We start from the raw sequence: 25,436 nt of genomic DNA, 5'->3' as shown, positions 1-25,436 counted from the left end.
CTCCGGGACCTCCCACTTTACAAATGAAGCACTGCCTGCCACGAGATGCGCTTTGTTTACGTCCATGTGAGAAGAACGTGAGCCAATGAAATTGCAACATGGGTAACCCTGTCACTCTGGCACGTCGAAAACACAAAACGTGACGACTAAAATTATAGTATCGAGTTCGCAAAAAAATAGTGAATGATTTTGTTATATAAACAAAAATGCTAAATATTGGTAGGGACTATTTTGCCAACCCAAAATATTGGTTGTGACTTGTCCCTATGGTCCATATGCAAACCTACGCCCCTGCCCACTACAATGTTTCAAATTGTTAAATGCCAAGATGGTTTGTACATTTAATCCTGTTGGAAGGGGAAAGGGAGGGGGAAAAAAAAAGAAAGCGCCCGGCTTCAGCCAATCAGAATGCCTCTCTCGAGAACGATCCAATCAGAGTGAGGCTTACTAAGGGGGATTTAGATTTGGCCAACAGTAAATGTAAAAATGCGTGTTTTTTTCCCTTTTCTTTTTTTTAATCTTTATTTCTCATGATAATACTGATAACGTTATTGTGGCCTTCCTTTTTGTTCGTTTACTGTTTGTTATTGCATTTGTTGAAATAAAGTTTTGAGGAAAAAAACTTCTTTACATTATTACAATATGGCTATTTTACAATATTGTAAAAAAAGAGAAATAATCGGAGACAGGACAATTATGAATTAGCCTGTCATTACTTTGAGGTTCTGCAACAATTTTTCAATTTCAAATTATTATTTGATGATTTATGCACAGCGACATCGAACATTTTGGTGGTTCTGCCCAACCAAGAGAGACCACTGCAGCTTCTGAGCACTGATCAGATCAGTGCGAGCGGTAGAGGATGAAAAACGTTGTTTTCCGCTTCCATGTGATGACGTAGGCTGCATTCACGTAGCCTCCGATTTTTAACAATCACCTTTGCACCGCAGCGCATGTGTTCATAAATATTTATTTTTCTTTACTTGAACACATCTAATATTTGTAATTTTTCAATAAAATGAAACACGTCATGCCTGTAATGTACATAAACTGACAATACACAAGTCTGAAAAACTTTGTTGTTTTGACTGAACGCAGAACTGTACATGAAGGACGCACATCAGTCACGTGACTGTCTGACCACTTCCTCCTCCTCCGTCAAAACAAACAGCGTATCGTGACAGATCGTCAGCTATAACAGAAAGCTTCACCGGTCTTTTTTCTCACCGCCGATCTACCAAACCAAAGTGTCAGTGTGTCTCCTGTCCGTTAGACAGGCCGTCTCAATGAATCACAGAGGACACAAAACACCGCGGTCACCATGGATGCGTACGATTTGTTTACGAGTTGCAAAAAAGGCGACATCTGTCGAGTCAGGTAACAGATCCTCTGACGGCTTATTATGGGATTGTACAGATGCTGCTGGATTGCTAAATTCTCCTCTCAAACATTATGTTAAACGTTCCCGTTTTCTTTGGCCTCATTTCAGTGCAGGAGGAGCGCAGTTAAAACAGGCTAACTGTCAAACTGTAAACGTTTCTGATCATCCAGCCGAAAACTGCTGCATGTATATATATATATATATATATATATATATATGGAAAAGTATAGAGAAGGTCAGAAGGAGTTGCATTGTGTGTTTGTGGATTCAGAGAAAGCTTATGACAGGGTGTGAAGATAAGAGTTGTGGTTTTGTATGAGGAAGTATGTGAGGGTAGTGCAGGACATGTACAAGGATAGTGTGAAAGTGGTGAGATGTGCAGTAGGCATGACTGATTCATCCAAGGTGGAGGTGGGATTACACCAAGGATCACCTCTGAGTCCTTTCTTGTCTGCAGTGGTGATTAACAGGTTGACTGATGAGCTCAGACAGGAGTCCCCATGGACTATGATGCTTGCAGATGACATTGTGATCTGCAGTGAGAGTAGAGAGCAGGTTGAATTTAGTCTGGAGAGGTGGAGATATGCTCTGGAGAGAAGGGGAATGAAAGTCAGTAGGAGCAAGACTTGAGTACTTGTGTGTGAATGAGAGGGAGCCCAGTGGAATAGTGCAGTTACAAGGAGTAGAAGCGGTGAAAGTACATGAGTTTAAATACTTGGGGTCAACTGTCCAAAGTAATGGAGAGTGTGGTGAAGGAGAGAGTACAGGCAGGGTGGAGTGGGTGGAGAAAGGTGGCAGGAGTGATTTGTGACAGAAGAATAACGGCAAGAGTGAAGGAGAAAGTCTACAAGGACTGTCTTGTAGACTTTAGTGAGACCAGCTATGTTGTACGGCTTAGAGACGGTGGCACTAACAAAAGGACAGGAGGCAGAGCTGAAGACGCTGAGATTCTCTTTGGGAGTGATGAGAATGGACAAGATTAGGAATGAACGGTGCATACACAAAATACAAAAGCTCACACCCTTACTGAAAAAAGACAAAAGCTCACATCACAAAAATTTTAATTATTTTGTTTATTATACACAACCATTTACATATCACATTAGACTTATCACATGATATTATACATATCAAATATCACAAATTCTAGATATCACATGCAATCCAACAAATTCATTCCAGTTGGATGCAGTGCCCCAATGCACTGAGGAACATTTATCTGTTTAAAAAATGTGACCTTTTGTCTTTTTTCATTAAGGGTGTGAGCTTATGTCTTGTGAGCTTTTGTCATGGAATCAGAATGAACATATCAGAGCGACAGCTCAGGTGGGATGGAATGGAGATAAAATCAGAAAGGTGAGACTGAGATGGTTTGGACATGTGCAGAGGAGGGACCCAGGGTATAAAGGGAGAAAGATGCTGAGGATGGAGCCGCCCGGCAGGAGGAGAAGAGGGAGGTCAAAGAGGAGGTTTATGGATGTGCTGATGGAGGACATGCAGGTGGTTGGTGTGACAGAGGAAGATACAGAGGACAGGGTGAGATGGAATTGATTGATCTGCTGTGGTGACCCCTAACGGGAGCAGGCGAAAGAAGATGTTTTTACAGAGTTACTTGCAGAAATTTTGCACATTCACTCACTCATTTGTTGGTTCCATTTATGCTGTGGTTGCCCTGGTGATCACAGGAAATACTTCCATATCTGTTACAGTTTTTGGCAAATTAGGATGATTCTACAAAATCTTCAGCTTCATGATAATAAGCTGAAGAAGGCATGTTTTTTGGTGGTTTTCATTTGCACACACTACGTTCTTTTTTTCTCAGATACCTCGTTGAACAGAGAGATGTTGACCTCAATGTAAGAGATAACTGGGACAGCACCCCTTTGTAAGTCCAACACTGGCTGTTTATTCTTTGACTAACATGGTGTCATGGTCTTAACCACTTCAAATGTCTACGCTCACGTTCCTCAGGTATTATGCTTGTCTCTGCGGTCACGAGGAGCTGGTCCAGTATTTGTTGGCTAGTGGTAAGGCTGAAATTTAGGCTGGATTTCATACATACTTGCATGAAGACAGTCAGGACTACAACAACTGACATTTGGCATTAATGACCTTGACCTTCACACAAATGATTGACTCCTGGCTGACCTTTCAGTTCTGGAGTCTCCCCAAGTGTGTGCTACATGTGGTCCAAATTGTGGTGAAAAATCAAATTCCTTGAGCTTGTCTTTTCCCAATCTAGTCTTAAAGGACAATTTTGCAAATAGCAATTTTGATGTCACCTGGACAATTCCAGTGCCCACCTCTACATGTGTGCCATGTTTGGTTGACATTGGAGTGGGAATAAAAATCAACCTTTTAAGTGCAATTTTGACCTTTGACCCTATGACCTTGACCAGCATTGATTGACCTTAAAAATTCCAGAACTCTCCTCCATTTTATGACTTCAATAAATGATTATTTACATAATCGATTAATCTGTCAATTACTTTTCTCGATTAATCGATGAGTTGTTTGGTGCATAAAATGTCAGGAAAAAAAAGAAAAAGTGGATCAGTGTCTCCCAAAACCCAAGATAATGTCCTTAAATGTGTTTTTTTTTTTGTCCACAACCCAAAAATATTTGGTTTATTGAGGTGTAAAGAAACTAGAAAATGTTCACATTTAAGAAGCTGAAATGAGTGAATTTGGACTTGAAAAAATAAATTACATAGTGTTTTAGCAATTATAAAAATAGGTGGCAGTTAATTTAATAGCCAATTAATCATCAATTAATTGATTATTTGTTACAGATGTACTCCATATGTGTGCCAAGTTCGATGTAAATCAGACTGAAAATTTAGAAATTTGACCTTTGACCCCATTATCTTGACCACTAATGATCGACCTTTGGCAAATTTCACCTTATCTGGACAATTGCAGGACCACCCTCCGCCCTCCACCCCCTCACTGTATGTCCGGCCAGTTTGGCGGATATCAGAATGAAAAGTTTTGACCATTGATCCCAATGACTTTGACTTTTGCCAAAATAACAACAACAACCTCATCCACATCTCAAGTTTAACAGAAATTGGACAAGGAATAGGGGATCAAACAGACAAACATCTGTGCTATAGTGTGATCTTGTGTCGATCCTTTCTGTTTGTTGCCTTAATCCAGCATCATAATGCTACACTTTCCTCAACATTCCTCCCCCCTCCCTGACTTTCCATGCAGGTGCCAAGTGTGAAGCCAACACGTTTGATGGCGAACGGTGTATGTACGGGTCCCTGACTGACTCTGTTCGACGCCTCCTCAAGGATTATAAATGCGTCAGTGCACGTGCTATGCAGCGAGAGGATTTTAGCTACTTTCTGCACACGTAAGGGTCAGCTACGTGTTGTCGGTTCACACAAGTGATCCATGAAACCCCATCGTCTTCACACAGGGTCATTCTCCTCAACTGTTCCAGTAGTTTCAGTGAATGGAAACAGGAACATGAGTAGACTAAACTACAGTAGCACAGTATTATGCAGTACTTGTACAGACTCTGCACCACATGCACGGGCCCAGCTGTGGACAGGCCCATAAGTATTTGGATAGTGACACAGTATTTGCAATTTAGTTTCTGTACACCACCACAATGAAGTTTAATGGGGGTGGCGAGTTAAATCTTCTTAACCATTTAGGAATTCCAGCCATTTTTCTACACATTCCCTCCAATAAGTCATTGGATGAACTAAATTCAAGGATTATTTTGAATACAGATAATCACTTTTACAGCCAGAGTTCTTTAGACAAGACAGGGGATGGAACATTTTCAAGTCCATACATACACTCAACAAAAATATAAACGCAACACTTTTGGTTTTGCTCCCATTTTGTATGAGATGAACTCAAAGATCTAAAACTTTTTCCACATACACAATATCACCATTTCCCTCAAATATTGTTCACAAACCAGTCTAAATCTGTGATAGTGAGCACTTCTCCTTTGCTGAGATAATCCATCCCACCTCACAGGTGTGCCATATCAAGATGCTGATTAGACACCATGATTAGTGCACAGGTGTGCCTTAGACTGTCCACAATAAAAGGCCACTCTGAAAGGTACAGTTTTGTTTTATTGGAGGGGGATACCAGTCAGTATCTGGTGTGACCACCATTTGCCTCATGCAGTGCAACACATCTCCTTCGCATAGAGTTGATCAGGTTGTCAATTGTGGCCTGTGGAATGTTGGTCCACTCCTCTTCCATGGCTGTGCGAAGTTGCTGGATATTGGCAGGAACTGGTACACGCTGTCGTATACGCCGGTCCAGAGCATCCCAAACATGCTCAATGGGTGACATGTCCGGTGAGTATGCCGGCCATGCAAGTTCTGGGACATTTTCAGCTTCCAAGAATTGTGTACAGATCCTTGCAACATGGGGCCGTGCATTATCCTGCTGCAACATGAGGTGATGTTCTTGGATGTATGGCACAACAATGGGCCTCAGGATCTCGTCACGGTATCTCTGTGCATTCAAAATGCCATCAATAAAATGCACCTGTGTTCTTTGTCCATAACAGACGCCTGCGCATACCATAACCCCACCACCACCATGGGCCACTCAATCCACAACACTGACATCAGAAAACCGCTCACCCACACGACGCCACACACGCTGTCTGCCATCTGCCCTGAACAGTGTGAACCGGGATTCATCCGTGAAGAGAACACCTCTCCAACGTGCCAAACGCCAGCGAATGTGAGCATTTGCCCACTCAAGTCGGTTACGACGACAAACTGGAGTCAGGTCGAGACCCCGATGAGGACGACGAGCATGCAGATGAGCTTCCCTGAGACGGTTTCTGACAGTTTGTGCAGAAATTGTTTGGTTATGCAAACCGATTGTTTCAGCTGCTGTCCGAGTGGCTGGTCTCAGACGATGTTGGAGGTGAACATGCTGGATGTGGAGGTCCTGGGCTGGTGTGGTTACACGTGGTCTGCGGTTGTGAGGCTGGTTGGATGTACTGCCAAATTCTCTGAAACGCCTTTGGAGACGCCTTATGGAAGAGAAATGAACATTCAGTACATGAGCAACAGCTCTGGTTGACATTCCTGCTGTCAGCATGCCAATTGCACGCTCCCTCAAATCTTACAACATCTGTGGCATTTTGCTGTGTGATAAAACTGCACCTTTCAGAGTGGCCTTTTATTGTGGACAGTCTAAGGCACACCTGTGCACTAATCATGGTGTCTAATCAGCATCTTGGTATGGCACACCTATGAGGTGGGATGGATTATCTCAGCAAAGGAGAAGTGCTCACTATCACAGATTTAGACTGGTTTGTGAACAATATTTGAGGGAAATGGTGATATTGTGTATGTGGAAAAAGTTTTAGATCTTTGAGTTCATCTCATACAAAATGGGAGCAAAACCAAAAGTGTTGCGTTTATATTTTTGTTAAGTGTAATCTAGTCTCCTCACTGATAGAGAAGGTGACTAGTGAGGGAAGCCACCAAAACAACCCTGACAATTCTGAAGCAGTTATATGCTTCTGCGGATGTGACTGGAGAAATTCCATATCACCCCTCACAGCTTCATGGTGGAGTGAAGCAATGAAGGGTTACAAGAAAACAGATCTACTATTCCAAAGCAGACATAGGTTTAAGTCTTCTAGCAAACTCTGTAAAATTTTGTGTCTTTTTAAGAAAATATTTCTCTGTGTTGCTCTACCATGAAGCTGTGTAACTGATGATGCAACAGACAGTTGCATTATGCACAGTTTCTCCAATCACAGCCACACACACGCTTATAATGTCTTCATAGCTGTCATGGGTGTCTTGGTGGCTTCCCTCACTCATCCCATTTTACATGGTCACTGAGTTCTTGAGGACTGCTTAGTTTAGATAGATTTACCATACAGTACCACAACATTTGTGTTTCTTAATGCTTGACTTAAATGAAGTCCAAGACATTTTCAGTGACTTGGAAATTCTCATGTATCCATCCTGTGACTTTTTCAAGAAAACTGGCTGTAAAATGATGGTTTGTATTGACAATAATCCGCACATTTAGTGTTTTCAGAGGCAAAATTGAAAAAAAAAATTGTCACTCTCAACTACTTATGGGCCTAATGTATTCAATAAAAATAAATAAGCACATAAATTAATTTATGTGCTTTAGGTTATTGGAACAAGGTTACTACAGTGATGTGACGTTCCTGGTTCATGGACAGACATTTCCAGCTCACCGCTGTGTCCTCAGTGTACGTTCAGCGTACTTTTCAGTGATGTTTGAGACCAAATGGAAAGGAAAGAATTTGATCACCCTCAAACACCCTCTGGTAAGACTTCTGCTTGGTGTTTGTTTGATTTTACAGTCATTCTAAATGACATTTGGCATTTGTTTATTATAGTAATATAGATAAAAGCTGTGTTGATTTCAGATTAACCCTGCAGCCTTTGGTGCCATTCTGCAGTATTTCTATACAGGTGGGTGTGTGTGTGTGTTTGATTGAGCTGTAAATACTCAGGATTGGGGTTTTTTTCAGTCTTAGGGCAATTTTCATTAAAAAAAGAAGAGGAAAAGTAAACCCTATTTCATCATAAAATAACAGTCACCCCTACGATAGACTGGCGTCCTGTCCCAAGATGTACAGTCACTTGCCCAGTTCTGGATCATTGCCATTTCCAGATCACTGCTGTAGTATTTACCGTTTCTCGTAATCAGCGCGAATAAGCTAATACTTGGTACCAATGAAAAGACTGATGTTTTGTCTGCAAACGAGCACAAGCTCGAGCGGATCCAGCCATCTTTGTGATAATAGAGGAATCAAAACATCCTGGTCTTGGTGGTGTGTGCACATTTTCTGACTCACTCATTCCTGCAAGTTTGAAAGTAACGATCTCTAAGACATAGAAAAGGTGAGTTAGCCATTCAGTGTTTTTGGTTATAGAGTGGGAAAATACTTACTTGGGTAGAAAATGTCAGTGTGTTATGTCTTGCTGTTTAATTGCTGCACGCATTTATCGCTGACGTGATATAATAAACAGGGGTATGTAAACTTTGGATCAGGGTCATTTGGGTAGTTCTCTTGTCATTTTGATTTAAAAATAGGAAACACAGTTGTTTGACAATAAATGGCTTCACCCAACCACTAACCATGACTGAAAAAAAGTTTTTGTGTATTCTCTGAAAAAATGGCCAAAAATAAAAAAATTCTGCCTGGGTATGTAATCGTTTGAGCACAACTGTATGTAATCCTGTTGTTATCAGATATATTTCTTAGAAATGTTTGAGTGTTGAGTTGAACCTTTAGAGGCTTGTGGGGTCTTTGATGAAGATGTCTTTTAAAATGTGGTCTCGTCGATGTTGTAGGACGTATGGATATTGACGTTAGTCTTGTGGAGGACTGCAGACGACTCGCCAAACAGTGCAAAATGGCAGATCTCATCGATGAACTGGAGAATAAATGTAAACAGGTGTATGAATTTGGTAAGGCTTAAGTCTTGTTTATATTAGAAATGCATATTGTGTCCTGAAATGTACAAGATGTGTCATAAAGAGAGGCTGGAGTGACTCTGGTGGGATAAAAATTCACGCTAGGCACAAATTCTGTTTGGATAAATGGGCTAAACAAACATCTGTTTTCATACTGTTGAACTCTTTGTTTGTCTTTTTACTCCCTTGTGCTGACTAGTGTCCAACAAACCGGGAATCTGTGTGAAAGTGTTGACCCTAGAGCCTCACAGCTGTCAGCTTCAGGAGGACATGGCTCAGCTGGCGAATTCTGCACTTCCCACGGAGCTGGAAGTACGGACATAACACAGAAATAAATCAGGCTCGTACACAGTACAACACTTTGACTTAAAAACAAACAAAAAAATTAAGTTGCGTTATATGGCAGCTTGACGATTTAATAGAACATTAAAAGTGTTTTTGGAAACCGTATTTTTAGAGTGTTAACATCTTGATGTAATGTTGTAATCATAATGAAATTATTTAGTCCACATAGTGATGAAAGTTTTCTGGGAATTATGGGATTTCCCAATCTGGAGTGTACTGATATTTATACATTGTTGTGTCGGCATGGAGTGTTCGTCTACTGACAGAAAATCTGAAAATACTAGCAGGGTTAGCATATGGGGTCAGTCGTTAGCATTATTCAGTCACACTAACCACAGTTATTGCTAGCATTACAGCATATACATTGCTAACTGTTTTAATGCTAACACTAGGTTGAAATTAGCATACGCCTGTAATGCTTGACTGCAAATACTCATGCGTAATGAAATATGGTGATGCTAACTGTGGTTAGCATTTCTTTTATTATAGCCTGTCAGGTCTGAAAAAAGGACTTAATGGCTGTACGGCCTTTCAAATTTTGCAAAACTGACAAAATTGAGTTTTCACCAAAATCCAAGCATTATAATTTCAGTATTTTTGAAACATGTTGCAAAATTGCAGCTTATTTTAATGAAGAGAACATGTTTACCTGGGGGGAATTTCATCACAAATATTTTATTTTCCTATTAATGCTGCTTGCAGGACGACATGCATGTGCACATGCATAAGGTTTTGAAATGATCATACATTACCTTTGACCTGGTGTGATGCACATTCATGGGACGTGCCCGAAAACATCTGTATGATGTGTTGTGAATCACCTCATAAGTGTTGTCTGGTTTCAAAAACAGCGTTTTTGGATTTGTAAGTGTTTATTTCTTGCTAACTTTTACAGAATCGGCACAGCAGGGACGGTATTGCATTCCTTATCGTACTGTTCTGACAAAAAGGGAGTTGAGCAGAAAGACGAAGCGCACGATCTACTGGTTAGTTGTCATTCCTACTCTCACCTCTGGTAGGTAATGAGGGTTGGGTCATGAACAGAAGAATTAGATTGTGGGTACAAGTGGCCGAAATGGGTTTGGAGGGTGGCTGGTGTCTCCCTTAGAGTTAGGGTTAGAAGCTCAGTCATTGGTGAGGAGCTTGGAGTATAGCCACTGCTCCATTGTGTGGAGAGGAGCCAGCTTAGGTGTTTCGGGCATCTGGTAAGGATGCCTCCTGGGCACCTCCCTAGGGACGTGTTCCAGGGACGTCCAGCTGGGAGGAGACCCCAGGGAAGATCCAGGACTAGGTGATAAGATTATATCTCCACACTGGCCTGGGAAGGCCTTGGGATCCCCCAGTCAGAGGTGGTTAATGTGGCCCAGGAAAGGGAAGTTTGGAGTCCGCTACTTGAGCGGTTGGCCCCACGACCCAATCCCGGATAAGCGGTTGAAGATGAGTGAGTGGGTGAGTGAACTTTTACAACATATATGAGAAACACATTAGATTTTTATAGAAATACACTGTTTCCGAGTGTTTTCCTCCATGTTGAATGTATTTTATTTGAGAAAGCAGTCCGCAGATGTCACCGTGCACCTCTGCTCTGATTGGCAGTTGCCACGTGCTTCCCAGCATCTTTTGTGCAAGTCGGCGGAAGCCCCCCTGTGGTCTATGATGTCACTAGACTGTACGGGTCGCTACCATAAGTAGTTCAAGGCTGTCTGTTCTTTTGACATCTTTCCCTTCAAGGGATCTATTCATTAACTTTTTCTTGACAATTATCATATTAGTAATTTTGAAAATATTATGAATCCCCTATTTAAAGGCTAATAAATAAAATTCTAGTGGTGGTAAAAAAAAATTTTTTGTGTGACTTAAATTTTAAAAATTTGAAAAGCCGTACAGCATTAATGAATTAAATATGTACATTAGTTGCACATGATCAGAATACTCGTATGTCCAGCAAAAATAATTTTGTTATGTTTCTACTTGAGGAACTGCGGTCATCAGGAAACTTACAAAAATCTACTTGCATATTCAGATCATGTGCAACCAATGTACATATTTATATCATGTACATTCAACAGACTTTTTTCATTAAGTAGTCATGCAAAAAAGCAATAACCACTCAAATCTACTCTACATCCAGTAATCTAGTAATTCTAGAAAAATTTTAATCACTGAATGCAGCAAACATTTGGTTCAGTGATCATTACTGTACATCCCCAGCAAACAAAATGTTAGGGGTGTGTATAGGAATCACTGTGTTCCTCTATAAGTTTTGTATGTGCAACTCTGAAACCGGTTGGTGGATTTCAATGAAACTCCACACATTAAACCTATTTAGGACTTTAGTGAGCACAGTATGGAGAAAGCAATTTCCATGGGGTCCAATGGACCCCAAAAGTCCTGAATAGGGTTAATATTACACCATGTGAACATGTGCTTGAAGCAAAAGTGTTCTGGTCTGTCATCTTGAATGTGAGATCATTTTTTTTTTAATATCCACCATATTGGTCAGTTATACTGTTGGATTTACGTGACTTAAATACTGTATGTACATCAGTTGCACATGGTCAGAATGTGTCCAAATAACATCATATGGTTATGTTTTTAACATAAGAATACGAGGGCTGTCAATAAAGTAACGGTCCTTTTTATTTTTTTCAAAAACTATATGGATTTCATTCATATGTTTTTACGTCAGACATGCTTGAACCCTCGTGCGCATGCGTGAGTTTTTCCACGCCTGTCGGTGACGTCATTCGCCTGTGAGCACTCCTTGTGGGAGGAGTCGTCCAGCCCCTCGTCGGAATTCCTTTATCTGAGAAGTTGCTGAGAGACTGGCGCGTTGTTTGATCAAAATTTTTTCTAAACCTGTGAGACACATCGAAGTGGACACGGTTCGAAAAATTAAGCTGGTTTTCAGTTAAAATTTTAACAGCTGATGAGAGATTTTGAGGTGATTCTGTCGCTTTAAGGACTTTTCACGGTGCGAGACGTCGTGCAGCGCTCTCAGGCAGCGTCATCAGCCTGTTCAAGCTGAAAACCTCCACATTTCAGGCTCTATTGATCCAGGACGTCGTGAGAGAACAGAGAAGTTTCAGAAGAAGTCGGTTTCAGCATTTTATCCGGATATTCCACTGTTAAAGGAGATTTTTTTAATGAAAGACGTGTGGACGGATCCGCGCGTCGGGACGCAGCCGACGCGGTGCTGCGGCACAGGAAAAACACCTCCGTGTTGATAACCATTTGTAAAATCCAGGCGGCTTTTGATGGCTTTCAGTGGAGTGAGTATATGAGAAATTGTTTAACAGCAGGACATGTTCCAACTTGTCCTTAAGGCTTTCAACAGAGGTGTTTTTCCTGTGGCGGAGCGTCGCGGCGGCTGCGTCCCGATGCGCGGACCCGTCCGCACGTCTTTCATTAAAAAAATCTCCTTTAACAGTGGAATATCCGGATAAAATGCTGAAACCGACTTCTTCTGAAACTTCTCTGTTCTCTCACGACGTCCTGGATCAATAGAGCCTGAAATGTGGAGGTTTTCAGCTTGAAACAGGCTGACGACGCCGCCTGAGAGCGCTGAGCGACGTCTCGCACCGTGAAAAGTCCTTAAAGCGACAGTATCACCTCAAAATCTCTCATCAGCCGTTAAAATTTTCACTGAAAACCAGCTTAATTTTTCGAACCGTGTCCACTTCGATGTGTCTCACAGGTTTAGAAAAAATTTTGATCAAACAACGCGCCAGTCTCTCAGCAACTTCTCAGACAAAGGAATTCCGACGAGGGGCTGGACGACTCCTCCCACAAGGAGTGCTCACAGGCGAATGACGTCACCGACAGGCGTGGAAAAACTCACGCATGCGCACGAGGGTTCAAGCATGTCTGACGTAAAAACATATGAATGAAATCCATATAGTTTTTGAAAAAAATAAAAAGGACCGTAACTTTATTGACAGCCCTCGTATGATGTTATTTGGACACATTCTGGTCATGTGCAACTGATGTACATATTTAGGGCATGTTTCCTTTTTTCAGTTTATGTAAGAGACTTGTTGGCCTCTTCTTCGGCCTGTTGGGGCAAAGAAGGGCCCAGTTGGTAGTGTGAGCCGTGTTAAGACTAAAGGGTCGGTGGTTTGAATCTGGCTCCCAACCAGTCAGAAATCTGCATGTTGCTGTTGTGTCCTTGGGCAAGAGACTTTACCCACCTTGCCTGTGTGTTGATGACGTGATGGTCGGAGGGGCCGTAGGCGCAGAATGGCAGCCACGCTTCCGTCAGTTTGCCCCAGGGCAGCTGTGGCTACACTAGTAGCTTACCACCACCAATATGTGTGAATGTGCGATTGAATGAATAATGCAACTTGTAAAGCGATTTGGGTGTCTTGAAAAGCGCTCTATAAACAGGGGTGCACATAACCAGTACTCATCGTGCTCGTGTGTGCTAAATATTGATGCACAGCAGAGGGAAACACTTTTCCTATAATCTGGCATTGCTTTCCTCTTATAAAGCGCTTTCCTGGTGTTTTCTGCTGCGCATCATTTATTTTTAGCACGCACAAGCACCATGAGTACCAGTTATGTGCATGCCTGCCTATAAGTCCATTAAGTCATTATTATTATTATTATTGAACACAGGGGGTGGTATCATTTTGTGAACTCCATTACAGATCTCTACTTTTTTCAGCAATGATTTGATTTAATGATATAAAAAAATCTCATAATTTACTCAGAATTCTGTTCAATTCAGTTAAACTTGAAGCTTCAAAAAATGTCCAGCTCTGCAACACTACAAAAGCAAACAAACAAACAAGACAGTTTAGTCATCAAATAGGAGAAGGATGAGAATAAAATGTCAAAAGGGGATATTTTTGGAGTGTAATCAGATTTCTGATTGATGTGTTAACTTTTGGAACTCAGTGCAGTTAGATTTTCTACCATTAATGCGTCAACATTCCCCTGACCTTCACATTTGTGTACGGCATCACATTAATGTGAGGTATGTCACACCATGTTTATTTTAATAAACCTGGATAACATTTTTAATGAGCATTTCTTTTCTGTGTCTCTCTCTTTTGTCCCCTGAGGTTGGTTTTGGAGCACTTCCTTTTCACAGAACTGACAGTTTAAATGTTTACCCTGATATCTGCTTCAGAGTCGATGGTTACAATTTCTTATGCCATAAGGTACCAACCTCAAAGCTTTGAAAATATTTCTCGCTTTCGGCTTCCGACACTTGTGTTCACTAATATTTGCTGTGTGTAGGTATTTTTCTGTGGACGCAGCGATTACTTCAGAGCCTTACTGGAGGATCACTTCAGTGAGGGAGAGACGCTGCAGTCACAGCCCAGCACACCAGTGCTTACCCTGCACAACATCTCACACGAAATCTTTATCCACATCCTTTATTACATCTACAGCGACGACACAGAGGTGCGTGCACACTTTGCCTGAAGTAATGAAGTGTACTCGGGGTTTTGGTACCATTTTAGTCTTAAAGAGACTAAACAAGAGTCCAGCTTCAGTACACTATGGCCATCATGAAAATATATGGTGGCCATCCCAGGGTGGAAGCAATAGCCAAGTAGGGGTCAATGAAGGATTACATCTAGGCAGTGGTGGGCATAGTTCCACTAATCTGCTAACTGCTAATTATCGAAGATAATGTTTTCATTATTGGATTAGCTTTTCAGATAACTTTGAAAACCATTATCGGACTCATTATCTTCAGATAAGTTTTGGTCCAATAATTTTTAGACCGCTAACATATGGTTAACAAAGCTGAATAGTTACAAACATTTATAAAATCTAAAATCAGTTGAGTACCTACCTGTTAAATGTTTTGTAGTAAATGTGCAGTTCTATCCTCCACAAACAGAGGAGAGCTGGTTCTAGAAGAAAGCGCTCTATCCTCTGCAGGCAAAGGAGAACTGGTCACAGAAAAGAAAAAAAGCTAATTTCTTTAGACCCCATACTGATATACCGGCAATATCACCCAAGTCATCCAGGGGCATGCAGTTTTAACTTATGGTTAAAATTTTAACCAAACTAATTTCGGACAACTTATTTAAATTAACGTCATGTCTGAAGTTTTATAAAGTGAAAATATCAGATATATGTTTTAGTTTAAAGTAATGCACTAATTTTGAAGGTTTTAGTGTGGACATGCTGTGCCTAGCAGAAGTGCATTATGGGTAATGTCAGTACATTCACGACAGAAGAAATGCATTTGAGATGCTCTGATCAGGCTCCACACGGACAACAGCATTAAACCCTTTGTATATTGTGCCTAAAACTCTCATGAATATATTCTCTGGGTTTATAGACGTTGTTATTGTGTTTGTTTTATGTAAAAATGCCAGGAGAAGCTCAGATTGCTTCTAATTATTTTCAATTGGAATCATTGCAATCGATTCCTTTTTGCTATTTAGAGTCCTACTTATGTCAAACACTGTGTCATCTTTGTTCCAGAGTAATATATATAAGATGGTTGAAATTCAGTTTGTGTTTATTAAATTCCACGCATATTAAATGTAGCAGACACGGATTATCTGGAATTTTGTTTTGGCAAGTTTTCTCTACTGCCATCTACTGGCCAGTAGTGTTCATGGCAGTATTCACCCTAAAGCTTGGCAAACACTGTACAATATTTTCAATCATTGTACTCGGCTCCAGCTGAAACTGTACGACAAAACTGCACGGTGTAAAAGTTCAGCGCGCACAATTTATGTTCTCACACTATACGGCCTGGGGCTCTGATGCGATCTGACTGCTCACATTGTACGTTCAAAAACCACACGTCGGACTCGTGTTTCTAGAAGCAAAATGTAAACAGAAGCTTTTTTTTTTCAAACTTTAGTTACATTTCTTATTTTTACAAAAACTTGATGGGAGACATCAAAGTTTAAAAAAAAAACAAGACAAGATTTTGCATGAGTTGAAGAAAGGGAGGAAAAAGAAACAGAAGCTTCTCTCCCAAAGAGATGATCACTGTTTAAAATTTATGCTCTCTCCAATTCTGCATCGGTGTTTGCACATGCACAGTGCAGGAGGTTGGGCGCGTGTAGCGCTTCAGCAGCAGGATACCCTCACGACGGCCGACCAGAATATCAAACAGGATTGATTTTCATCTGACCATACGATTGCCGATCAGGAGGTGGTCGTGAGAGGTTAAACGCAGCTCGTTACTCCATGTATACTATACGATGCAGGATGCGCAATTAAGCTGAAACTCGGCACAATCCAAAAGATTCTTGCACGAGTGAAATATCGGCTGAAAAAGGGCCAAAATTCGCACAGTGTAAGCCCAGCTTACGTACTGAGCATCTGGGCACCAGTAGATCATGGCAGTGTTCTTGTTACGGTCTGGGACCGGGTTGCGTGTTAGACCCAAGAGCAGGAGCAGTAAGGCAGACACAGGAGGAGTAACCAAAAGTTTATTGAACCAAACAAGAGACTGCACAGTGGAGGGACAAAAGAGGATGGACCAAGAGGACTGGATGGATGAGACTGACAGGACCACGAGACCAGGACAGGAGCCAGTGAAGTGAGCATGTGGCGCTGCTGGGACTGTGGGGGGAAAGTGAGAGGGCAGGTGAGATTATGGAGTGCATATGGGCACACATCTGGAAGTGAAAATAAATCTAAACTAAATAGTTCAGAGGTTCAGTTCATTCAGGTTTTTAGTTCAGAAGCTAGTCTCAGTTCATTCCAGGTTGGAGTTAGATCAAAAGTGCAGTTCATTCAGGAGTCCAGTTCAGATCACAGTCTTTGTTCATTCAGGATCTTAGTTTGACATGACACACCCTAAAGGTGGGCACATGTGGCAGACTGAGTCAGATGACAGCTCCAAGTTCCAGGCTTAGATGCATGCAGCAATTTGGCAGCTCACATTCTCTGGGAAACTGCACTCAGAGAACCACAGTTACATAAACTCAGAACTTAGCGGCTGCGTGTTGATCACTCCCGCCTGTCAACAGATTAGATCATACTGTAACTGAACGGTTCAACACGTGAAATAACAAAATGACTGCGCACTGTACCTAGACAGTGCAGAAGTGCGCCAACCCAAACTACAGATTAAACATTGATGTTCACAGAACTCCATAAAGAGGAACGAACTCTGAGCAGCATACCTTCTGAACACTACGCAGCGTGGAGATGAACGGACTCTGATAAGTAACAGCTGCGCGTGATTACACACCAGACAGAATTACGGAATATGTCCATGTTAAAGCCAGAAACAAAAGCGTGACGTGGAAAAACCCATATGAATTAAGTGCCAAAGCTCACACTGCAGGAAAAGAAATGATTGATAACGGCATAATTAGAAACTTGGAATAACACGGCAGGAAAAACACAACATGTAACACAGAGTCTGGAAACTCGAGAGGAAAAAACACGGCGGGTTACAGACTGCGCCTGAAAGCACCAGTGAAAAACACAGACGGTTACTGTTGTGGACATGAGAGCCCACAGAGGTGGAGTTGCAACAAGAGCGGAGACTTCAGCCCGAAAAAACTCTGCAGGGAAAAAGTCAAGGAGCTCAGGGACTTGCTTCAGGAAAACAGAAGAGTGACATTAGCTCCAACGTGGCGACGGAACGGCAAACAAAATGCACTATGAGAAAAACAGAAGCTTGCGATGGCTTGGCACAGCTGGGAACCCATGGCAACACGGTTCTAACCAGGAGAAACGCGTAGGTTCTTCAGGTGGTGTGAGGAAAGATTCTGGCCCCGAACCCATGACAGGTTCGGGGTTAAACCTGGAGCGCTGATGAGTGTCAGCTGTGAGCTGACACTCATCACAGTGTAGATACAGCTCAGCTGTGAGATGTCGCTCTGTCGATTCCATGTGCCGTCTTGACAGATGGGGTGGGGCCCACGTGCCTTCTGGCAGCGGGGAGCAGAGCCCTGACGTTACACACAGCGAAAAACACCCAGCCAAATCAACAGCAGCTCCACCTCAGCTTCACCTGAAAACACACAGAGGCCAGCAGACCAGGGGCAAACCACAACAGTTCTATTTATTTTGACACCGGTTATATCAGATGGTTATCTAATTACAACTAGGCTTTTTTTGAAAATGCCTTTTTTTTTTTTTTTTTTTTTTACAAATAAAAAAATTGCATATTTTACAAAAGCACATTTATCTGTAAACACCAACACACGACACACCTCACATTAACATGTTTGTTTACATAGAATGAATGAGTCAACAAATCAGTGTTAGCAGAGGCACATTTTACCCATAGTCTCATCTGTCTGTTTGTTACAAAACTTAAGAATTAGTGCATTATTTAAAATTAAAAGATAATGTGTTATATTTTAACTTTGTACAAATGACAGAATTGACATTAATGGAGTTATTCTGTCAGTATTATTTTTATTTATAAACCAAACCATAAGTCAGCACTGCTTTATTTTCCAAGACCTCCGCCTCAGGGCAACGCTGTTATTGAGTAGAGAGTTGAGCTTCGCTGCTCCTCTGAGCTGCTTCACTGCTGGAAGCTATGTAATAAACAGGAGCTTCCAGCAGTGGGCAGGATGCACAAAGACAGAAGTGCTGACTCATTGTTTGGGTCTGTGGTCGCTTTTGATGCTACCTGAAGTGATCGTGGTGCTAAAACTCAAAATCAGCTTGTTAGTAGTTGCAAGTGTACCGGAGACAATACTGGAAATTATCGGTTATCTGTAGCTTCCGATAAATGTTTGGGTAATTTATCGGTTTAGCTTTATAAAAGATAACTTTTCAGTTAGCTGGTTATCTGTTATCGAAGCAATTTTTTTGGTTAGCTGTGCCCACCACTGCATCTAGGTCAACAATTAAAAATGCTCCAGTCATATTGAAAAGTCTTTTTTTTTTTTTTTCCCCTCAACACATCCAGGATCTGTTTAAAATGAGGGGGTCCAGTTAGGATTTGAGAGAAACATTAGTATTTGAGAAGTCAAAGATTCAAACTACTGTAAAAAAAATCGTTGCATTTCTGTTAAAGTTAACATTGCCCTGATAACATTAAATTATCTGGTACCCTAGTTGGCTTTAATAGGCTCTCTCTCTCTCTCTCTCTCTCTCTACATATATATATATATATACACTCAACAAAAATATAAACGCAACACTTTTGGTTTTGCTCCCATTTTGTATGAGATGAACTCAAAGATCTAAAACTTTTTCCACATACACAATATCACCATTTCCCTCAAATATTGTTCACAAACCAGTCTAAATCTGTGATAGTGAGCACTTCTCCTTTGCTGAGATAATCCATCCCACCTCACAGGTGTGTCATATCAAGATGCTGATTAGACACCATGATTAGTGCACAGGTTTGCCTTAGACTGCCCACAATAAAAGGCCACTCTGAAAGGTGCAGTTTTGTTTTATTGGGGGGGGGGGGGGGGGGGATACCAGTCAGTATCTGGTGTGACCACCATTTGCCTCATGCAGTGCAACACATCTCCTTCGCATAGAGTTGATCAGGTTGTCAATTGTGGCCTATGGAATGTTGGTCCACTCCTCTTCCATGGCTGTGCGAAGTTGCTGGATATTGGCAGGAACTGGTACACGCTGTCGTATACGCCGGTCCAGAGCATCCCAAACATGCTCAATGGGTGACATGTCCGGTGAGTATGCCGGCCATGCAAGAACTGGGACATTTTCAGCTTCCAAGAATTGTGTACAGATCCTTGCAACATGGGGCCGTGCATTATCCTGCTGCAACATGAGGTGATGTTCTTGGATGTATGGCACAACAATGGGCCTCAGGATCTCGTCACGGTATCTCTGTGCATTCAAAATGCCATCAATAAAATGCACCTGTGTTCTTCGTCCATAACAGACGCCTGCGCATACCATAACCCCACAGCCACCAAGGGCCACTCGATCCAACATTGACATCAGAAAACTGCTCACCCACACGACGCCACACACGCTGTCTGCCATCTGCCCTGAACAGTGTGAACCAGGATTCATCCGTGAAGAGAACACCTCTCCAACGTGCCAAACGCCAGCGAATGTGAGCATTTGCCCACTGAAGTCGGTGACGATGACGAACTGGAGTCAGGTCGAGACCCCGATGAGGACGACGAGCATGCAGATGAGCTTCCCTGAGATGGTTTCTGACAGTTTGTGCAGAAATTCTTTGGTTATGCAAACCAATTGTTTCAGCAGCTGTCCGAGTGGCTGGTCTCAGACGATCTTGGAGGTGAACATGCTGGATGTGGAGGTCCTGGGCTGGTGTGGTTACACGTGGTCTGCGGTTGTGAGGCTGATTGGATGTACTGCCAAATTCTCTGAAACGCCTTTGGAGACGGCTTATGGTAGAGAAATGAACATTCAATACATGAGCAACAGCTCTGGTTGACATTCCTGCTGTCAGCAGGCCAATTGCACGCTCCCTCAAATCTTGCGACATCTGTGGCATTGTGCTGTGTGATAAAACTGCACCTTTCAGAGTGGCCTTTTATTGTGGGCAGTCTAAGGCACACCTGTGCATTAATCATGGTGTCTAACCAGCATCTTGATATGGCACACCTGTGAGGTGGGATGGATTATCTCAGCAAAGGAGAAGTGCTCACTATCACAGATTTAGACTGGTTTGTGAACAATATTTGACGGAAATGGTGATATTGTGTATGTGGAAAAAGTTTTAGATCTTTGAGTTCATCTCATCTCATCTCATACAAAATGGGAGCAAAACCAGTGTTGCATTTATATTTTTGTTGAGTGTATATATATGTATGTATACATTTTACTTTTTATGGTAAAAGGGGTGGGCATTTATAAGTTTTTTTCTTCTGTACACATGCTTTCGTTCACATGGGTTCACTGTTAAATTGTCCTATTTATGAGTTTTTTGTGGTAAGCTTTTGAGTTTTTGTAGTATATACATATAAAAGCATTGGGCCAAAAATTTGTCTATTACTAGTTGAACTACTTTATCCTTGAGTGATGTTCTGCTATGTTTGGTCTAAATTGGATACAGGACTGAAAACAACAGCCCCACATGTGCTATCATGTGCAGGTGTAATAAGTAAATTTAGAAACTGGTGTTGTATAACAGTTGTAAGTATTACTTGACGGTCCAGTAAGTGCTTCTGAATGCAGCAGATCCTCCTTGTCCCCGCAAAATAATGAAAAATATAAGGAAATGATTTTCACATAGCCATCGGAGAATAATGCATGCTTTGGGTGATTTTTTTTTTTTTTTTTTTTTCCCTGTCACACATTCAATGCAGACAAATTAAACTGCACAGTTAATGCCCCTGAACGCTCTGTCTGACTCTGTCCAGTTAACCATGGAGTGCGTGTTCGACGTGCTGTGTGTTGCTGACATGTACTTGTTACCTGGCCTGAAGCGTCTGTGTGGGAAGACGCTCGCCAACGCTATAAGCGAGGACAGCGTTCTGCACATGAGGAAGATGGCCAGACTCTTCCGACTCTCTCGGCTGGAGGATCAGTGCACAGAGTTCATGGCCAAAATCATTGAGCGCGTGAGTGTCTGCATCATCACTGGAGGGGGCTCTGTTGTGACTGTAACCTTTTCAATTCAAGAGTCTTTTATACGATATAAATGAAATGCTAATTCAGTTTTTTTCCTCTGAGAAATTTTTTTATAAAGGCGTTTAACTTCAAAAAAAAAAAAGGAAAAAAAATCAACCAAACTGACATTAGCTGCTGTATTATTCGCTCCCATTTGTAACGAGTGAAATGATATTTAATTTTTTTTTCTGTATAGGTAATTAATTATATATAAAATTGCTCAAATCTGCACATGCACTGGAAGGAATGATAACAGTTGATCTATGCATCAATCCAGCAATAAAATAAAATAAAATAAAAATGGAAACATGGGTTGGTGCCCCACTTCACCACATCCATTTTTATTTTTATTTTATCAAAAACACCTACAAATTTACTTTCAAAAATGCTGTAACATTAGCAAGTTAGCTGAAACAGCTTCTTTTTTTCTTAGTCACCACAGCAGATACAACACAGACCTAAATGTTCTGGCACAAGTTTTAAAACAGAAATTTACATTAAGAAAGACATGGATGGTCTTAAACTGGGAACACCTCACTGTGTAAAACAGCACACTAAATGCTTTTTGCATACCCTTTTTTGTATTTAGGGAAATATCTATCTACAGTTGGGAAAATAAGTATTTGATATACTGTCGATTTTGCACGTTTCCCCCCCATACAAAGAATGTAGAGGTCTATAATTTGTATTGTAGCTACACTTCAACTGTGAGAGACAGAATCTAAAAAGAAATCTAGAAAATCACATTGTAGGACTTTTAAGTAATTAATTTGCATTTTATTGCATGAAATAAATATTTGATCACCTATCAACCAGCAAGAATTCTGGCTCTCACAGACCTGTTAGTTTTTCTTTAAGAAGCCCTCCTCTTCTGCACTCTTTACCTGTATTAATTACACCTGTTTGAACTCATTACCTGTATAAATCACACCTGTCCACACACTCAGTCAATCACACTTCAACCTATCCACCATGGCCAAGACCAAAGAGCTGTCTAAGGACACCGGGGACAGAATTGTAGACCTGCACAAGGCTGGGATGGACTACAGGACAACTGGCAAGCAGCTTGGTGAGAAGACAACTGTTGGCTTAATTATTACAAAATGGAAGAAACAAAAGATGACTCTCAGTCTTCCTCAGTCTGGGGCTCCATGCAAGATCTCATCTTGTGGGGTAAGGATGATTCTAAGAAAGTTCAGGAATCAGCCCAGAACTACTCGGAAGGACCTGGTCAGTGATCTGAAGAGAACTGGGACCACAGTCACAAAGATTACATTTGTAACACACAATGCCATCATGGTTTGAAATCACAGCAAGGTCCCCCTGCTCAGGCCAGCACATGCCCAGGCCCGTTTGAATTTTGCCACTGACCCTCTGGATGATCCAGAGGAGGAATGGGAGAAGGTCATGTAGTCAGATGAGATCAAAATAGAGGTTTTTCGCATCAACTCCACTTGCTGTGTTTGGAGGATGAGAACAACCCCAAGAACACCATCTTAACCGTGAAGCATGGGGGTGGAAACATCATTTTTGGGGGTGCTTTTTTGCAAAGGGGACAGGACGACTGCACTGTATTGAAGGGAGGATGGATGGGGTCATGTATCACGAGATTTTGGCAAACAACCTCCTTCCCTCGGTAAGAGCATTGAAAATGGGTCATGGCTGGGTCTTCCAGCATAACAATGACCTGAAACACACAGCCAGGACAGCTAAGGAGGGGCTCTGTAAGAAGCATTTCAAGGACCTGAAGTGGCCTGGCCAGTCTCCAGACCTGAACTCAATAGAAAATCTTTGGAGGGAGCTGAAACTCAGTGTTGCCCAATGATGGCCCCAAAGCCTGAAAGATCTGGAGAAGATCTGTATGGAGGAGTGGACCAAAATCCCTGCTGCAGTGTGGGCAAACTTGGTCAAGAACTACAGGAAACGTCTGACCTCCGTAATTGCAAACAAGGTTTCTGTACCAAGTATTAAGGTCTGTTTTTCTATTGTATGTGTCCAGCAGACACAAAGTCCAGGTTACTGACATATTGGGAATGTTTTGTGTTGCAAAACTAGCTGCCAGTAAGGTACTGTACATTAAACCGCATGTAGGAGGTTGGCAGCAGAAGAGTGCAGTGCACAAGATGGAGTGTGGAGTTGGAGCAAGTCTGTGAGGTAGGACGGGGCCTGGCCATGAGGGGCTTTATCATGGAGGGTGAGGAGAAATATTTTGAACTGGAAGTACTATGGGAGCCAGTGAAGGTTCTGGAGGACAGGTAGTTTATGTGTTCACAGGAGCAGGTATACGGGTGAGCAGACAAACAGCAAAAGATGTAAAGTCACTCTTTCATGTCAATTTTATGTCATTCTTTTAATGCCGTTCTGTTTACTTTGGTGGCTGATGTGGGTTGTTTGGTCTCACCCTCCTGTCTGTCACAGCTAGTGGAGAAGGCTGAGTTTGCTGAGATGATCAAAGAGGACGCCGCGTCAGTGGAGGAACGGCAGGAGACAGACTCCGTCCCACTGGTGGATGACATCCGTTACCACATTTACAGTAACGTCCAGACGTACAGCGCCATCGAGGAGGCCAGACAGAAGGTGGCTGCCTTAGAGGAGCTGCTGCTTAGCATTAATATCGACTGCTAAGCTGAGCATGATTGTTAAGGAGACTCGCTAGGAGAGGGAACATCTGACATAAAAAAGTAAGATGTAAATAAGAAAAACATATATGTATGTTGGTAGGTTTGATATGCTACAAAATGTGTTTTCAGAGATGCTGGTATTGAAGTGTTTCAAGGTTTTCATGTGAGACACACCAAATCAAAACATAAATCTTGGCTATCAAGTATGAAATTTGTTGCAAGGTTTGTGAAATTCAAGGTTTTTTTTTGTGTGTGCATGTGTGTGTAATTCTATATGATATATCAACAACACATGTATGAATTATTTTATGTTTAGGAACATGTTGTTGAAGGTTAGATGTGCTTTTAACCTACTTTAAAATACAAATCCCTCCCAATAAGACTAGCACAGATTTTATACAATTTATGAAATCACAAGAAATGTTATTTTTTATGTTAAATAAGGCCAATTAAGTCAATTTAAGAAAAAAGAATGCTCACTCAGAACATATATTTTTAAAGTTGTCCTTTTTTAAAAAACTGAACATTTGCACGCAAATACTTTGTTATACAGTAACCCCTTGGTGTTTATAAAAGTACTTCATTATATTTAAATGGTATATAAATGTACCATATTTTATATGCACTGGCAGTTTAGCAGTGCAGCTTTTTCTTTTGGATTGTTTTGTTGTACACTTTACTAGAAAGCCTCCCAATAAGACATATAACAATTCCTCTAGTGTGAACGTGAACAGATGTTCTTACCCACCTCTAAAATGTTACTGCACTTATGCAGTCTAGAATATAAAGCTGCAAAGAATCATTCTTCCAAAGGTAAACATGATGAACTGGTGGCTTTTTTTTCCTTATACGAGGTCTGTGAGAAAACTATCCGACCTTTTTATTTTTTTTCAAAAACTATATGGATTTGAATCATGTGCGCTTGCATCAGACAAGCTTGAACCTTCGTGCGCATGCGTGAGTTTTTTCACGCCTGTCGGTTGCGTCATTCGCCTGTGGGCAGGCTTTGAGTGAGCACTGGTCCACCCCTCTCGTCGGATTTTTATTGTTTAGGAATGGCGGAGCGACTGCCGCTTTGTTCCATGAAAATTTTTTCAGAA

The 25,436-nt window shown here is 41.5% G+C and overlaps 1 protein-coding gene across 1 annotated transcript; it reads left to right on the top strand.

Moving 5' to 3' along the window:
• Nucleotides 1-1,132: 1,132 nt before the first annotated feature.
• abtb1 (ankyrin repeat and BTB (POZ) domain containing 1) lies at nt 1,133-25,184 on the top strand. The gene is made up of 12 exons (XM_034172668.1): nt 1,133-1,377; nt 3,204-3,266; nt 3,353-3,408; nt 4,598-4,742; nt 7,532-7,691; nt 7,794-7,839; nt 8,726-8,842; nt 9,048-9,160; nt 14,260-14,358; nt 14,438-14,605; nt 21,466-21,666; nt 24,134-25,184. The coding sequence occupies exons 1-12, from the start codon at nt 1,322-1,324 to the stop codon at nt 24,338-24,340; spliced, it is 1,431 nt and encodes a 476-aa protein (XP_034028559.1). The 5' UTR covers nt 1,133-1,321; the 3' UTR covers nt 24,341-25,184.
• Nucleotides 25,185-25,436: the final 252 nt, after the last annotated feature.

Source organism: Thalassophryne amazonica, chromosome 6 (genome assembly GCF_902500255.1).
Source record: "Thalassophryne amazonica chromosome 6, fThaAma1.1, whole genome shotgun sequence".
Taxonomy (NCBI): Eukaryota; Metazoa; Chordata; class Actinopteri; order Batrachoidiformes; family Batrachoididae; genus Thalassophryne; species Thalassophryne amazonica.
The sequence above is the reverse complement of the archived record's forward strand: the minus strand, read 5'-3'. Positions and strand labels throughout refer to the sequence as shown.